Here is a 17,433-nt window from a genome sequence, read left to right as displayed (position 1 = left end):
CATGTCAATATACGGCCTGCAAGCAGGGATGACGTGGGCCATAAGTGGACCCCAGGCCACGGGTTTGAGACCCGTGTCTTAGAGCATCACTAACCTCCTCCGCTGTCTCCACTGTAGGCCAGTTCTGATCGTCACAGCCATTAACCAGCAGCATCGGGCAGTTAATTCTCCCCACCTGTCAACAAAGCAGATTTAAAAATCCCACAGGAACTAAGAGGTCCAACTCAGGTTTGGAGAGGTCATTAGGTCTACTGGTAGTATAATGCAGTATAATACAGCACTCACTTCCACGTTGTTTGAGGGGTCAGCGATAAGATCCAGAGCAAAACTTCTCCAGCTCATATAGTTGTTCTCATCGAAATGTGCCTTGTGAAAATGCCTATGATACATATTAGTAACAATAATTTGTATTATCATTAAATTTTCATGACAAACAGTCAACAGTACGTACTTGCTTAGTATTTTAAACCCGGCCTTCAGGGTCCCAGGTGGGTGATAGTGATTGCTGCTGATGCAAACAATGCAGCGAGGCTGGAACACAATGATAAAACATTTGATGTTGCACATTGAATTAAAAGACCCAAAGACCAGCTTCCAACTTAGTTTTCAACAAAACATGGAATGTTTAAACCTCCTGGAATTGCCATTTTGACCATCTGCATTGAAGGTCTCTTTTATGTGCTTATTTTTGTCATACTGAAAAATGTAAATGTACATCTTTTTTTCTCAATTGCACAAAGTTAGCAGAACCCATATAGACACATTAATGGAAAATACTAAGCTGCACTTCAACCAAAAACTTTTCCACTCTTTTCCAACTGGGAACACAGCTGTGAACGGTCCCAGTGCAAGCTGGAGGTCATCAGGTGATGAAGCCAGAAGAACCACGTCACCTGCAAAAACCAGATGTGATCCTGACACCACTAAAAGGGAGTATGCCTGCCACTTGGTTCCACCTAGAATTTCTGTCCCATAAATTGAGACCAGAATTTGTGATAAAAGGCAGACCTGACTGACTTCAGGTCAAACTCTGAGTGAGTCCAACTTATTGTTGGAAAAAAAAAACACCAAGCTCTCATTACAGTTGGGCAAGGACTGAACAGCCTGCAACAATCAGACAGAGATCCCAACCTCCTCAGGACATCCCAGGGCATATCCTCTCTAAGTCTACGAAACATGCAGACTGGTTGCGCAAACTCCCACAGACCCTCAAATGTCTTTAAGAGGATAAAGAGCTGGTCCACCCCAGGTTGACCTCTCCACGAGTTGTGAGCGAGTCGTCCCCCTCATTATCCGCCTCTGTTTTCTCTAAAGAAGGCGAGTAGGTGTGATTGAGATGACTGTTGAAATACTCCTTCGACTCCCGGACTGGGTCTCATGCATACTGTACACAGTGTGAGTACAGCATTGCTTCCCCTACTTGAGACACCTGATGGTTTTCTGGAACTGCTTCAAGACCAGTTGAAAGTTTTCCTCCATGGCTTCTAGGGCTGCACTCTGCTTGGCCTGCCAGCACTTGTCAGCTGCAGCAAGAGTTCTGGAAGATATCCAAGCTCGATAGCACTCTGTGGTGGTGCGTGGTCTGTGGTCCATGCGGATGGATGTAAAAATAAAGATGGCTCAAAACACGGATCTGTGGTCCTGTCGTGCCTTAACCCCACCACACTGGTGCCGAAACCCAGGATGCGGCATGACAGGCCCACAACAGAGCCAGGGAAGGGAGGAGCTGTCCCAGATGATCGCTGGCACGGCGGCTATCCAGCGGGAGCAGGCGGTGGAGGTGTGTCACCAGCAGGAAGAGCTGTGGGAACAGACCGAGCGCCACCTGAAAAGATGCCCCTGGGCACCACCTTGCGCAGAGCGGTGGAGCAGTGGAGCAGCTGCTCCAGCCAGAGACGATGGAGGAGCTGCGCGGGGAGACGGAGGTCCCCGTGTTAGGGGGACCTGCACGACCTGGGGCCGAGAGCGAGACACGGGCTGATGCCGGTCCAGCCGGCAGTGAGCAGGTGCTCACGGCTGTGCCCGCACGGTCATGCCAGTTCGCCAGGTGGCCGACCGCTGGGCCAGCGTTGCCGCTATAAGTGTGGCCGGCCTCCGGACCAGCATTGCCATCACCGCAGGAGACTTGGGCGGCCTCAGCAAAAGACACTGCCCTGTCGTTGGGTTGAGGCCGATGGGGCGGGGGAAGTAGGTAGGTTCAGCTGGATGGCTCCCTGGCCTCAGTCGAGCGATGGGGTGTGTGGTGGGGCGTGGTCTGTGGTGCCTTGTGGACGCACCTGCAGATCACGCCTGCGGTGTTAAATCACGGAGAAGCAGGATTGAGAGGGTTGTTGTGGTGGTGGGACAAATGTAAAAATAAACATGGCTCAAAACACGGATCTGTGGTCCCGTCATGCCTTAATTCCACCACATACTCGTTCTCCAGCTCAATGGATTCCTTCCTCTCTGGTGTAAATCTGGTTCTGAGGAAACCACTATGACTGGTGCCAATGATTTTATGGGCAAAACTCTGTACAAATATCTTGGCAGTGACAATAAATGGAACATGGTCCACTCAGACTCTCTCAGACTCTGTATCCCCAGCCTCCCTCTGGATGTTGTTTAAGTTCTATCAGAGGTAGAAATTCAAGATCTTGAAGACTAGGGCCTTAGCTACATGCTTGCAACACACATTCAATATACAGGGAGTGCAGAATTATTAGGCAAGTTGTATTTTTGAGGAATAATTTTATTATTGAACAACAACCATGTTCTCAATGAACCCAAAAAACTCATTAATATCAAAGCTGAATGTTTTTGGAAGTAGTTTTTAGTTTTAGCTATTTTAGGGGGATATCTGTGTGTGCAGGTGACTATTACTGTGCATAATTATTAGGCAACTCAACAAAAAACAAATATATACCCATTTCAATTATTTATTTTTACCAGTGAAACCAATATAACATCTCCACATTCACAAATATACATTTCTGACATTCAAAAACAAGTCAGCGACCAATATAGCCACCTTTCTTTGCAAGGACACTCAAAAGCCTGCCATCCATGGATTCTGTCAGTGTTTTGATCTGTTCACCATCAACATTGCGTGCAGCAGCAACCACAGCCTCCCAGACACTGTTCAGAGAGGTGTACTGTTTTCCCTCCTTGTAAATCTCACATTTGATGATGGACCACAGGTTCTCAATGGGGTTCAGATCAGGTGAACAAGGTGGCCATGTCATTAGTTTTTCTTCTTTTATACCCTTTCTTGCCAGCCACGCTGTGGAGTACTTGGACGCGTGTGATGGAGCATTGTCCTGCATGAAAATCATGTTTTTCTTGAAGGATGCAGACTTCTTCCTGTACCACTGCTTGAAGAAGGTGTCTTCCAGAAACTGGCAGTAGGACTGGGAGTTGAGCTTGACTCCATCCTCAACCCGAAAAGGCCCCACAAGCTCATTTTTGATGATACCAGCCCAAACCAGTACTCCACCTCCACCTTGCTGGCGTCTGAGTCGGACTGGAGCTCTCTGCCCTTTACCAATCCAGCCACGGGCCCATCCATCTGGCCCATCAAGACTCACTCTCATTTCATCAGTCCAAAAAACCTTAGAAAAACCAGTCTTGAGATATTTCTTGGCCCAGTCTTGACGTTTCAGCTTGTGTGTCTTGTTCAGTGGTGGTCGTCTTTCAGCCTTTCTTACCTTGGCCATGTCTCTGAGTATTGCACACCTTGTGCTTTTGGGCACTCCAGTGATGTTGCAGCTCTGAAATATGGCCAAACTGGTGGCAAGTGGCATCTTGGCAGCTGCACGCTTGACTTTTCTCAGTTCATGGGCAGTTATTTTGCGCCTTGGTTTTTCCACACGCTTCTTGCGACCCTGTTGACTATTTTGAACGAAACGCTTGATTGTTCGATGATCACGCTTCAGAAGCTTTGCAATTTTGAGACTGCTGCATTCCTCTGCAAGATATCTCACTATTTTTGACTTTTCAGAGCCTGTCAAGTCCTTCTTTTGACCCATTTTGCCAAAGGAAAGGACGTTGCCTAATAATTATGCACACCTGATATAGGGTGTTGATGTTATTAGACCACACCCCTTCTCATTACAGAGATGCACATCACTTAATATGCTTAATTGGTAGTAGGCTTTCGAGCCTATACAGCTTGGAGTAAGACAACATGCATGAAGAGGATGATGTGGACAAAATACTCATTTGCCTAATAATTCTGCACTCCCTGTATGTTTGGGCAGGCCAGGTCCATCAAGCATCGTCACTTTACACCTCATCTGCCCACATAAGTGCCAAATTCACCCAGTAGGACAATGGAGTGCCAAGATGGAGCACATTCCAGCACCTTATCCACCAGTCTAAGAAAAATTGTTATTAGGTGCAAACAGCAGTCAGGACCCACTAAACCGAGTAGAAAATAGTATACCCACACCTGCATGCTGCCTCTCACCAAGGGCAACTCCATAGTGAAAGAGTCGAGACCCTCTTCAGGATGCTAAAGACGGTCTCATTTCTGACTTTTCTGGTGGTTAAGAAGTTCAGGCTCCTTTCCTAACAGAGAAGCCACGTCCTAAGTACCTACAGCCAGACTTTTCAAGTGGCGATCAGACCACCGGGGCCCTCACGCCTGACAGCCACCAAATCCACAGGACACCAAACTGTTACGAGAGACTGACAATCAGTTTCATCACTGTCAATCCACAATATCACTGCATCAAGAAGGAAGGAAATCTTACCCACCACGTTTACCTTAATAATGGTGCTGTAGGCTGTTAAGTTGAAGGCCACCATGGAGCCCAGGGAAATACCAAGAATTCCAACTCTGTCTGGTATCACTTGAGGATGGTTCCTAATAATGTTAAATGCTGTCTAATAGGAGAGTGATACTGGAAATTAATGAGATATTAAAACAAGGTTTTAATATGTATAAATTTACATTGTTTTAAAAAGTGTTACATGTCTAAAACGATAACTCAATATGAAGAATATGAATGAAATTGGAGTTAATTGAAAAAGGATCCGTTATTTTTTGCCTCATTTTATTCTATTTACTTATCTTTTCTCCTTGTTACTATGTGAAGTGGTATATTGCTGATTGTAAATTTGTTGTTTGGTTTGCGTTAGAACCGGAGATAAATGTTAGTTTGTTCCTTGATTTTTGGTGCCCACTTGTAATATAAATTGGATTGCAGATAGGGGGCAGGGTTTAAAAAGAATATTTTCTTCTTCCTGCTCCTTTTCAGGCATAGTTGCAGTGCTATACCGAGAGAAATTGTGGTTGGTTTGTCTGAAAGAACTCTGTGGAAACTGTTGAACCAAGTGTGAAATAAATGAAATGTGTTAGATATTACGGCATTGAAGAAAAATTAGATTGAAAGATTTTTTTTTTATTATTATTTTTAATGATTTCACCCAGAGTTTAATTACTAATCATGTAAAACTGGAAGTGTAAGTAAAAAAAAAAAAAAAAAAAAAAAAAAGGAAAAGTATTATTTGTCCAAAAAGACAAAACAAAAAACCCCATAAAACACATTAGTATGTAAATCGCACAAACCTCGAAGTACTTAAACTCTACATCTGCTGACAGGTGTTCAGACCTTAGGTAATCCAGCGAGAAAGAAACGTAACCACGAGATGCCAATAAGGCAGAGCGATACTCCAGCAGCCCTACACCGCCTCCCCACATGTCTAGCAGCGTAGGGAAGGGTCCAGGACCTGAGGGGAAAAAACAGAATCAAACACAGTATTTTAGTCAGTTTTTTCTACTCTTAGTTCTGTTTGTGTCACGGCTGGGGCAGCAGTCGTGTTGTGGAGTGAAAGGAGGACCCAAAATGCAGGCAGCCGACTGATGATATGAGTGAGGGTTTATTTACAGGTGACAGTGGCAGAAGAGACAACGAAGCATGAGAAAACAACTGAAGAAACCTAAACTGGGAGAACTAAATGACAAACCTGAGAGCATACAAAAGGGGTGTGGGGCAGAGAGCCGCAGAGACGGGAACGGAACACCATAGAACGCAGACGAGCCGACAATGAACACAGACCGACACCCACTAAATACACACACACACACACACACACACACACACACACACACACACACACACACACACACTAGTCATGGTGTTAGTTAGTCATATGTCCTTCAATGCACAAAATTAAACAAATATCAATTACTCCTTTCTTTTCCCTGTACAGTGTTGCCAAGATGAGTATTGTAATTCCTTATTATGACATTACAGGCTGCTGTTTTTTTTTATGGAGACAGGATTTTTCTTAAACAAAGACTTTCACCGTTGGCTTTATGCAGCCTAATTATGTCTGTTGTTACCTCCCGAAAGGCGTACAAGTCAGTCCTTGTCATGCCGAAACTGGTATAATCGACATAAATATTGATGTGATAACTTAAGCTCCTTTACACGCCACGAGCTCGGCAAGATGACCACCGAATCCTTACCTGAGGCCTTCGCGGCTGCCTGGGACCGGCCGCATGCTCCACAGCAAGCCCGTGGGCTCTTTTCCCGTATACGTGCCTCCAAAACTCAAATCCTCGGTAACTATAAGAAAATAAAAACCATTTTATTCCATTTGACTTGGTTTCATTTTTATTTCATATCTTTTTACATTACCAGTCCATCTGATTAACTCTTTCTAGTGTTTTCTTTTACTGTTTTTCATTTAGAGTTTTACTTACTTACTTTACTGATTAATACCACAGTAAAAAGTCTGTGAGCAGAGCTCACACTGACAATAATCAGTTACCATCTTAATTTCTTTCCCACCCTTTTTTAAATTAACAAAACAGGACAGCATATCTGTGCCAAGGACACAGAAGACTGACAAGAACAACACAACCTGGAAAAAAATCACTGTAACAGGAGGATATCAACATATGGGATATAAGAATGAGTGTGCTGTGTGAGTGGGTTTAACTATATTCTGCCAGTGATCAAATGGGACAAACTAAAATCTCAGAATCGCTTCCAAACCATATCACAGAAATAGGATCCGGAAGATGGCCTTTACCAAAAATCAAAAATAGCCCCCATATCCTGAGAAAGACCCTGTTTATTAGGTGGCCATCGGTAAATTAATTTTCAGTGTTGTATATAATGTAAACGAAGTCAGTAGTTTGATCATCTGCCCATAGTCCTGCCCTTCCACCTCCTGGGATTCACGAATAGGACTTGATCAAGGTCACCCAGTGACACTTGTTAAGAGACTAGCAGGTGATACTCACCTTGAAGAGACACAGACACACACATACATCAATGTTGTGTGAAGGTACAATAAATGGATTTAAATATTCCCACAGCAATGAAAGCATCATAATTTCAGCAATTATTAATACAGCTACTACTACTACTAATAATAATAATAAACTTAGTATTTTAGTAGTACTCCCTAATTATGATACATGAGCATGATATTTTGAGTAATTGAAATCAAGCAATGTAACAAGTTAGTTTATTGATTATTAAGGTCCAGATGTGGTTCGGTTTTCAGTGGTTTTTATCTAAATCAAGGCAGACAGGGAAGGAATCTTCCAGGGTGCACAAGACTGTATTTGATGTTCTGTCACGGTGAATGTGCTGTGTGAAGGCAGGCAGGAAAGGACCCAAACGCATTACTCACAGACACGGTAACTTGAACAAACAAACAAACCAAAAAAAAAACCCCACAGCTCTATTTGCTGGCAGGGGAAAAGCATACAAAACAAAACTATACTGGGAGATCGAAGTTCAGGAGGAAACACCAGGAGTGTAACACAGCAATGAGGGATGACACAACGCTGAACACTGGAGGATACTGTAGGAATGTTTAGCTGATTTAGAGTTTAGAAATGTGTTAACATAGAATCTAGAATTATTGTAGAGACACTGACACTGCCCTCAATGTAATAAAGGCCTGATTGTGTCATGAACTTAGAAGTAGATTTCTAGGAGACCCTCCCCCACTTGAACTGTGAGATTAAGACAAAAAGGAGTTAATGTTGAGTGGAAATTCCTCAGGCCATGCCTGGGTGGGAGTCTCAAAGTTTGTAACTAAATATCTTTGGTTTGGGAGGGAGATGGACTTTTATGGCCCTCAAGAAGGCACATACATAGAAATATACGCACATAGTGTTTTAACTGTCACGCACACACATCCACACGCACACTCACTCACGTGCACTCACACATACACACAAGTACGCGCATACAATCACTCACATGCACTCACATAGACATACGGGTACGCACACACACAGGCACTCACAGGCTTGTGCATACACACAGACACAGAGTTTGCAGCTTACCATGGGGTATGCAATTTATCATGGGGTCACTTCTACAAAACTGAGGGAAACGGACAAAGGGGTTGAGATCTGCAGAGGAGTTCCGGGGTCCTGTACATCTCCCTTCTAGAAGGTGTAATCAATAAGTGTAACCAATGAGTGTGGATTAATAAAAGTGTTGTAGATTGACTACTGAGTCCCCGGTGTTCTTTCTGGAGGCCTGAGGAATCTACGAACCGGGTAAAACTGTATTAAGGTAACAATACACACTATAAATACACAGACAAGAACATGAGGGAATGAGAAACAGGTGGGAACACAGCCGGGAGAAATAAGACCTAACGAGACAGAAGAAGCGAAACGAGTAGCATTGCCATAAGACATGGACCTTCAAAATAAAACAGAGAACAAGAAACAATTTACAAAGATGCAGACTAGACACTGAACCTTACCTGCACTAAACACGAGGGCACAATAACAAAACCTAAGAAGTAGGAATACAACCCGTAATGCTAAATCAAACCAAAACATAAGAACTCAAAATGCTGAGTCACAATGAGACAGAACTGTGACATGTTCTTTAAACAGCAGACAATTCAAAGAATCTAAGTCACCTATCTCCGCATTGATCATTAATGTAAACAGACAATGAGTTACACATAAATTCAGAAAGCACACTCCAAATTCAACAGTGCCTTTTTTGTATTAAAGAAAATCTAATAAAGCAGTTTTAGTGAAGTCATCAGCATCAACCAAGAAACACAAACTGCCAAAACCCCAAACTAAAACATCAGGTAAGCGTTTTAAAGCTTACTGAGGTAAAAAGAGTGAGAATCTCTTTAACCCTTGTATGGTGTTCGGGTCTGTGAGACCCGTGTTCAGTTTTTTTCAAAAGAAAAATTAAACAATTAATTATTTTTTCACGTGTAAATGTGTTGTGTCTTTCCACTCACTCCACTTGATTATAACTGATTTATTTATAACATTTTATATAAAAGAAAAACGAGAAGCACATTAATTCATAAATGTGATCTAACAAAGGTAAAGGGAAAAAATTAACCATGTTTGCTGTTCATATGTCTTGTAATTGGGATGAAGTAAACATCTGTTGAGTAATTTAACATAAAATTGTTTGATAGTGTTAATTTGGAAAGCCAAAACTCTAGCGGGTCCACCAGACCCATGAACACTGGCTGAGTAACAAAAATACGAACACCACACAAGGGTTAAGCATGATGAGCAGGACAGGAAGTTGCTCACATAGGGAGTCGAGTTCACATTCCAATAAAAACTGTCCAACACAAACATTTTTAGCTTGTTCACCCTCCAAAGACCAGCTCTGAGACAGCATCCTAAGTCAGTGGTGACCCACCTGATACGACGCCTCTGTGGTCGCTGACGTAGTGACCATATGCCTCCCAGTCGTCCTTGTCCTCAGAGTGGTGGAGGGAGTGGAGGGTTACCGGACATCCTGGAGGAAGATTCTCCACCAACACTTGAAATTTCTCATCAACCAAAGCCCGACTCGGGGTGATGGAGAGGATCGGAGGAACCGCCTGTGTCATGGCTGAGAGCAGTCTGTGGAGAGAAACCGTGACAGGTGAGTAACAGTGACAGGTCGGTCCGTCAGTGACGTTCAGGTCTAAGCTGAATTAAAAGCACAGATTTAGATGCAAACACACAGACAAAAAAGCCGTTTTATTTGGTTTTTAATCAGATGTTAATTTTATTTCTAGTTGTTTTGCATCAACTCACAATAAAGGCGTGTGTGTGTGTGTGTGTGTTATGAACAAAGTTAACTTTCTGGGATTTCTTAACATGGATAATAAGGCATGTATCGAGCCATTACACCTTGTTGTTTTGGATTATTTTAGCTTTCGTTTATAAATCATATGGCACACATTAGCAACCTTTGCTGTCATTTATACATGTATTTAAGTATTTGTGTATGTAGTAACTGTATCTCAAAAGAAGAAAGGACAACCCCTGCGTCTGTCCAGGAAAATGATTATGAATCTATAATGGTTAGTGCCATGTGAGGATGCAGCTGAAAGAAATATCTGGCTCAGGAGGCGGTCTACCACGTCAAATTGAGCTACCTGTAGCAGGCGAGTGTACACTCCTGTAGCAGTGGCCTGGTCACACTCCACATAATCCCTCTGATAAACCTCTCATTCGTATTATCTCAGTTCCTGGCAGGCAAAAATAAAAATGTCCAAACTTCAGCTGCAGCTGGTACTCAAGGTCAGCAGCCTGGCTCTGCCGCTGATGCAGTTACCCCCTTTAATAAACAGACATGAAACCACGCCTCCTTTCAGCAACTCTGATGATTTGTGATCTGGTGCTGTCTAAAAACCTCAGTGTCACTATCCTGCGTTTTGACCCAGCATTTTGAGTTTTAGTGTATTTTGATGTTTATGGTTTATGTTTAAGTCCATTAAGGTTTTCTAAGTCCATTTCTATTATGCCTAGGTTGCTGTTATAGTTCTTTGTTATTAGATTCCCCTTGTGTCTTCAACCCCTGTGTTAAGTCTTCCTCGCCCTTCATGTGTTTCATGTCTGCATGTCTTGTGTTGTCAAGTTCTTGTTGTCATGTCTGCGTCTCATTATGTTTCCTGTTTTATTTTGATGAGATCTTGTGTTTCTACGCTCAAATGTGTTTAGTTTTACTCTCCCCCTGTTCATTCATATCAGGTTTTTTCCCCCATGTGTTTCCACTTCCGCTGATCACCTCATGTGTGCATTTAGTCTGTGTGTTTCCAGTCATTCGTCGTCAGGACGTCTGCCAAGTTCACGTCATGTTTCCAGTTTTTTTCCATGTATCCATGCCTGGTCCCATGTTCAAGGTTTCTTTGTTTTTCAGTCTTAGTTCACCCAGTTTAGGTTATTGTTTAGTTTGTCTTCTTTTTTAAATAAACGGCTCGTTTGCCACACTCAAGTTTTGTTTTGTCTCTTCGTGTGTTGCTGTTGGGTCCACCTCCTCAGTCCACACAGTCAGCTTTGCAGCTAGACTGTGACACAGAGGTCTCAGCCCCTCTGTGTACATGTATTCAGGATTCAGCTCATTTGCAGAATTTTGAATTTGTGTTCATGTTTGTTTTTTATTAATTTGTAGCCAAAAAAGACACATTTTGTGGATATTTATGGGCTCAAATTGCGGTCATAAATATTTTGTACTTCAGATGCATATTTGTGAACTGTGTTTTGTGACCTTGTAAACCAAAATATCTGAAAAAGTTATGTTTGTGCATTTATAGATGAGAATTGTGTGTGTGTGTGTGTGTGTGTGTGTGTGTGTGTGTGTGTGTGTGTGTGTGTGTGTGTGTGTGTGTGTGTAGAAAGATTTGTTTGTAAAAAGTATTTATACAAGTTACAATTTTTTTTTTGTTAAGGTCTGGTTACAGATACAAAGCAAAAAACTGTGTAAAACTCTGTGCTCAGGTTTCCTGGTTGTGTGTGGATTTCAACTTACACAGCAAATCTCTGGAGTTAAATATTTTGGAGTAAGGCATAAAAGTGCACAAGAGTTACATTCCAGGAGTTTATTTTTCACCTTATACTACAGTTAGTGTTGGGGAGTACTCTCAAGCGGTGTAATATTTAGGTGTTCATTCACTGAGTGCTAAGGAGTCTAATTCAACACATTGCTGGTGTTGTTTGTCTGTCGACCGTTACCCTGTCTATCTGTGCTTGTCTCTTGGACTCCGACATGTAGGAGGTAAAAATACTTTATTTATTTTGGAATTTTCTTTGAGTGTAGTAATGTTATTTATATATATATATATATTCAGTTACATGGATGCATAAGTAAAATATAAAGTTAACTAACTAGCACTACACGTGTTTTCTGCATGTTACGCTGATTCATTGATAGCAGCTAGGCTAACATTAGTCAAAAGTTAGCTAACTAACTTATCTTACTGTATTTGAAGATACACATTTCACGTTGTCAATGAAAACGTTCATTTGTATTTCTTTTTTTTTAACACTAATGTTTCATTTAACGTTAGCTAACTACAGTAATATTATGTTTAGACTCATGGTAATGGCCGTATTTAACCAAAGAGAGGTGCAGCCTGCATTAATGAGATATCAAGGTACCATTAACATAAGTTAGTTAGTCCTGCTTCACAGATATGCACACAACCCTGTCGCCACTCGCCACACCTGAAAAGACAAGGACGCGGCAAACATGCGGTCACATTGTCTGCTAAACCTAGCCTAGCTAAATAGATTTTAAGCAGTAGCTAGTGTGGACAGGCTAGCTCAATGTTAGAAAGTGTTTATGGATTACGTTATACACAGTTCACATAAAGTTATCATAAACAGCCTCTTCTTCTTCCACATGTTATGTTTCATATTAGTAAAGGTTTTTTCCATAGGTGGCCAAGATGTTGATAAAAGTAAAACACAGAGAGACAAAGAAATATGTCAAATTGGAAGAAGTCAGCTTCACAGATTTTATGAGTGCAGGTAAGTTATACATGGTTTGTACCAAGTCATTAAAGAGGAAATGATAATGTTGTTATTAACTAAGTGATGATTTTACTTCAGTGCAGCAGAAGTTTCTCATACCAGAAAATGCAGCACTGAAAGTCACAGATGAGCAGGGTATAGAGGTGGATGAGGATGTCTTTCCTGAACTTGCAGGAGTCAAAGAGGTGTGTTTTGTCATCTATACAGCTGAAGGTAAGTAAATATATGCTCTGATAGATTTTGTGGGATTTGATTTCTACAGTTACTCTTAAATAAACCTTTTTTAATTTGTCTAATATCCTGTGGTAACAATCACAAAATGCTGCTTTCATGGCTCAACAGTAAGTTGGATTTATCACATGCATTTCAGACATCCTGGAAACAGAATCATCCAAGAAGCTGCGTGACTGCTCAGACCTAACACACTATGTGACACTCACACCTTGTGGTATGTAAATTGTATATTACCATAATAAAATACAAAATAACCATCTGTTCTCCTGGGAGAAAGTATAATTTAATCAAAGCATACAATTTACGTATGTGCCTATGTGCGTAAATGGTAGCTTTGTTGTGGTTGATTTTTGATTGTATATGCCTTATATTGTAATATTTTTGTTTGTCACCCTCAGATTTGACTGTCCTGAAGCAACATGTGGAAGAGCCCTCCTCTCCAAGTCTAACAGATACATTGTCTGTCTCAACCACCAGCAGTCAGAGCAGTGACACAAGCGATGCCGGACTTCAAATGGTTCAGCCTCTATTGGACAGCATACATGCAAGAAATGTAGATACATTACTTAATAGACTTGTATTTGACTCTTTAGTTGTCATTACTTGAAAAAGCTTAAACACGAAGATAAAACAGATTAGAGAAAAATAATTTGATATAGTATTTCATGTAGTTCATATGTATAATCCACAGATTGAAATTGTTGTTTGGGTTAAAATAGTCTCATTTTTTGTCAATTTTTTTGTTCTTTGTATCAAATGTGTTTAGACAGTGGAGCAGATTCTGACTTCCAAACCAGCAGGGGTGACTGTCATCCATGAGTATGAAAAAACTGGGAGTTTGAAAGATTCCACCAGGCGATTAATGGTGAACATCATTGTAGCTCACATGCGTGAAAAGGAAGGGTAAGAGGAATGATGTTTATTCTATTCATTTTTAAAACTGGCAAGGATCTTATCAAAAAACACTTCTGCTTTTGCAGGAGAACTGTAAGTAAAGCAACGAAGGAGTTTCATGCACTTGGAATCGTGTCACTCTTCCCATCTTTGAAGGATCCGTACTCCAAAAAGGGATATGTGAGTTTGCTCTGCAACTGTAGTGTGTAATAAGACTTGCTCTCTTTCTCTCTCTCTCTCTCTCTCTCTCTGTCTCTCTCCCTACACATATATATAAATATATATACACACTCTACAATGTATGCAATTTCTTTCTTTCTGTAGGAGCATTTCTATGACATTCAGAGCAACAAAGGTTTTCTTGAGTGGCGTATCAAGACTGTGCAACGTCAATCCAAACCCCCCACTGCATCACAGAACAGGGTGGAACTGAAAGGAGGGCCCACATCACGAAGGAAGTTTGGTTTCACTAATGACCAGCAAACAAGAGATCAATGTATGGAAGCCATGTCTCTTCTTCATCACACCACTGACCAAGATATAGTCTTCCAGAAGATGAGAGAGACATTCTACTATCGTCAGCAGATACTCCATGACCCACAAGAATCAGCAAACATTCTTCAGATGTTTCCTCGGTTTTTGGACACTAAAGGACTGGTAGGTAAACAAATGGGGATCTGAAAAATACTTGACTTAAAAAAATTGATTTTAATGGACATACTTCTCCTTTGTTAGATTTTGCAGGACTTTGCAATGATGTTTGGAGTAGAGACTGCTTCCAGGTTCCTGGAAAAATGGAACACCAGTTTTAAAGACAAGGTTGCCAGGGAAGCCAGAGACCTTAAAGAGACTTGTCTTCTGAAAAGATTGCTGAAATCTGCTTTGAACGAAGAAATGGATGATGCTGATGAGCCAGGTAGTGTCCTAAAGTAACACTTTATTAGTGTAGTAATTTTAGTTTTCATTTTTAAAAGTTATCAAAAAAGCAGCAGTGTGGATAATGTGTGTATGGATCACTTATTTTCTGCTCATACCCTCAACCAGTTTTTATATGTTAGTGAAGTTCAGTTCTGTCTCCCCTTTCCAGCATTAGTATTTAACTCCTTAACACTGTCTGCAGAGTGGGACAGCGACATGGCTTCTCTTCTTGTTCTGCTGCACCTTCTCACGCCACAACCAGCTGGAAGGAAACAGCCAAAGAAGATGAGTGTTGGAGAGGCAATAGATCATCTGGTTAAATTTCACAAGGTTTGTCAAGATAATGTGATCCAGTTCCAGATACTGTGGTTCATGGAACACTTTTTCTTAACCTAAGGGTTTATAAAGTGATGCTTTTTATTGTGTTTCAGTCTTGCCAGAGCCTTGAGGATCACCTCATGAACAATGAAGGAAACCCTCAGCCATATCTCCTGGCCACAGGGACTTCAAAAGCACAGGTTTTCAGCTTCTACATAGTCTTGGATCGAAAGCTTCTTCCATGTCAGTCAGGCACATCACTGGGTGCATTTGATGAGCTGTTCAAGTGCCACTTTGTTTTCAGTGTGAAATATGAAGACGCTCTGTCCAGCCTGTACACATTTTTGCAGACCACTGTGTACAATATTGATGTAGGCACAACAGTGGAAAGTCCAAGAGTCAAAGAGTTGCGAGCAAAGCTGTTGAATAAGTAGTAACCAGGTTATGCATTCAAAATGTTGACCTGCTTTCTCTGTGCTTTATCCTTTGCTACAGCTTTACTTTTGTTCAGACATTTAAAACTAGTTCATGGAATGTATCCTGGCAAAAATTTGAAACTAAAATGTGGTCAGATAGGATGTTGTTTACAATTCTCAAGTTATTCTGGATTTAGAAGACATCTGAATAAGATACATGCTACTGTTAGCACATGTGTTCCTCATGAGACCCCTTCTGACCATGATACCCAACAGTTTAGTAGTTCTCAGTGCTTAAATGATGAAACACCATCCACATCATCTCAGTGCCAAAATTCTGAAGCAGGCCCTTCATTCTCAAATCAGAGCAAGGACATGTCTGCCTCCATTATTGCCAGACTTTTAGGAAGTGGTGTACCAAATACTGTAGTTCTTTCTACAGTTCAGAACTTAGAGGAATTTGTGGGAGATTGGCAATCTAATATTCAGGAACAATTATTGACCCTATTACCAAATGACAGTCCCTCCAGATCAGCCATTGCAGATTTATTTAAAAATTTGGACAATCCGTTTAGTCACTTGAATTCTGAAAGCAAATGTAAAAAATATTTTAGAGATAAGTGGGAAATGGTACAGCCAGTTGAATTGCACCTAGGAGTAAGATACGATACTAGACGATGTACCAAAACTAGAACCTATGAGCAAGTCCCAGTAAATGACAAATTCATATATATTCCCATATTGAAAACACTCCAGTTCATTTTTAAGAATGAAAGTATTTGTGAGATGATGCAAATATGCACCCAGTCTGACACATATCAGGACTTCTGTGATGGAAGCTACTTCAAAAGTCATCCTTTGTTTTCAGGTAGCAAGTTTGCTATCCAAGTCCAATTGTACTATGACGAATTTGAGTGTGCAAATCCTTTAGGTTCAAAAAAGGGTATACACAAAGTTGGCTGCCTTTACTTCATCCTTAGAAATCTTCCTCCCAGTCTGAATTCGGCTTTAATGAACATTCATCTGGTATCATTATTTTATGCACAAGACGCAAAAAAAATATGGAATTGATGAAATCCTGAAGCCCCTAGTAAAGGACCTGAAAATATTAGAGACGAGTGGGATTGCTGTTCCATTTGCTAAATTTCCTGTATTTGGTACTCTGGCACAAATTACAGGTGATAACTTGGGGATGCATAGCATTCTTGGATTTTTGGAATCGTTTAGAGCTAATTATTTTTGTAGATTTTGCTTAATTGATCAGTCTTCAGCTCAATTAGTTTTCTCAGAGGACGACCCATGTTTAACTCTTAGATCACCAATTCTGAATAACCAACATTATAATAATTTGGTAGATGATCCAACATTAACATCTTCATTCGGCATAAAAAGAAAGAGCATACTTAATTCATTAAAATATTTCAATATTGCGGAAAATTATGCCGTTGACATCATGCATGATATTTTGGAAGGGGTTGGTCAATATGAAGTCAAGTTGCTATTTCAATATTTAATCGAATACTTCATCTCTAAAGATAGCTTGTTAAATAGGATATATGCTTTTAATTACGGCTATATGGAAAAGAAAAATAAACCAACGAATATTAACCTGGATCGTGCAGGGCATGGAATAGGTTTAAATGCATCACAAACACTTTGTTTGATCACAAACATACCTTTGATATTTGGTGACCTGGTACCAGAGGATGATTTGCACTGGCATTTGTTGCTTTTGTTGTTGCACATTCTAAACATAGTTTTCTCATACTCTATCACTGAAGGAATGACTGTGTATTTAAAGCACCTGATTATTGAACACCATAGACTCTTTAAGGAACTATACCCATCAAACAACTTAATTCCAAAACATCATTTCATGGTCCACTATCCAAGGTGCATTCGAAA

The 17,433-nt window shown here is 40.9% G+C and overlaps 2 protein-coding genes across 6 annotated transcripts in view; one reads left to right on the top strand and one right to left on the bottom strand.

Annotated features, from left to right (window-relative positions):
- LOC147309991 (peroxisomal succinyl-coenzyme A thioesterase-like) overlaps window positions 1-17,433 on the bottom strand; it is a 34,639-nt gene that overhangs the window by 7,664 nt on the left and 9,542 nt on the right. Inside the window, exons 1-8 of one of the 5 annotated variants that reach the window (XM_086270442.1) lie at window positions 10,372-10,515; window positions 9,645-9,850; window positions 6,452-6,551; window positions 5,592-5,709; window positions 4,735-4,863; window positions 452-531; window positions 286-379; window positions 95-175 (exon numbers count right to left, since the gene is read on the bottom strand). In XM_086270442.1, the coding sequence (XP_086126568.1) occupies window positions 95-175; window positions 286-379; window positions 452-531; window positions 4,735-4,863; window positions 5,592-5,709; window positions 6,452-6,551; window positions 9,645-9,850; window positions 10,372-10,424 (861 nt within the window). In that variant the 5' untranslated portion in view covers window positions 10,425-10,515. Of the gene's footprint in view, window positions 1-94; window positions 176-285; window positions 532-4,734; window positions 4,864-5,591; window positions 5,710-6,451; window positions 6,552-9,644; window positions 9,851-10,371; window positions 10,516-17,433 lie in introns of those variants that run through there. The other 4 variants (XM_086270443.1, XM_086270439.1, XM_086270440.1 and 1 more) reach the window with 4 other exon arrangements.
- On the top strand, window positions 11,819-16,498 carry LOC147309993 (uncharacterized). The gene is made up of 11 exons (XM_086270431.1): window positions 11,819-11,990; window positions 12,655-12,745; window positions 12,827-12,961; window positions 13,119-13,196; window positions 13,381-13,535; window positions 13,749-13,885; window positions 13,963-14,056; window positions 14,201-14,533; window positions 14,612-14,792; window positions 14,997-15,124; window positions 15,226-16,498. The coding sequence occupies exons 2-11, from the start codon at window positions 12,664-12,666 to the stop codon at window positions 15,544-15,546; spliced, it is 1,644 nt and encodes a 547-aa protein (XP_086126557.1). The 5' UTR covers window positions 11,819-11,990; window positions 12,655-12,663; the 3' UTR covers window positions 15,547-16,498.

The sequence above is a fragment of the Aulonocara sp. 'chitande type north' Nkhata Bay genome, linkage group LG17 (genome assembly GCF_057382095.1).
Source record: "Aulonocara sp. 'chitande type north' Nkhata Bay isolate Kocher_YH1m ecotype deep benthic linkage group LG17, A_spYH_male_GT1.1, whole genome shotgun sequence".
Taxonomy (NCBI): Eukaryota; Metazoa; Chordata; class Actinopteri; order Cichliformes; family Cichlidae; genus Aulonocara; species Aulonocara sp. 'chitande type north' Nkhata Bay.
This window is presented reverse-complemented; position numbering and strand designations above follow the sequence as displayed.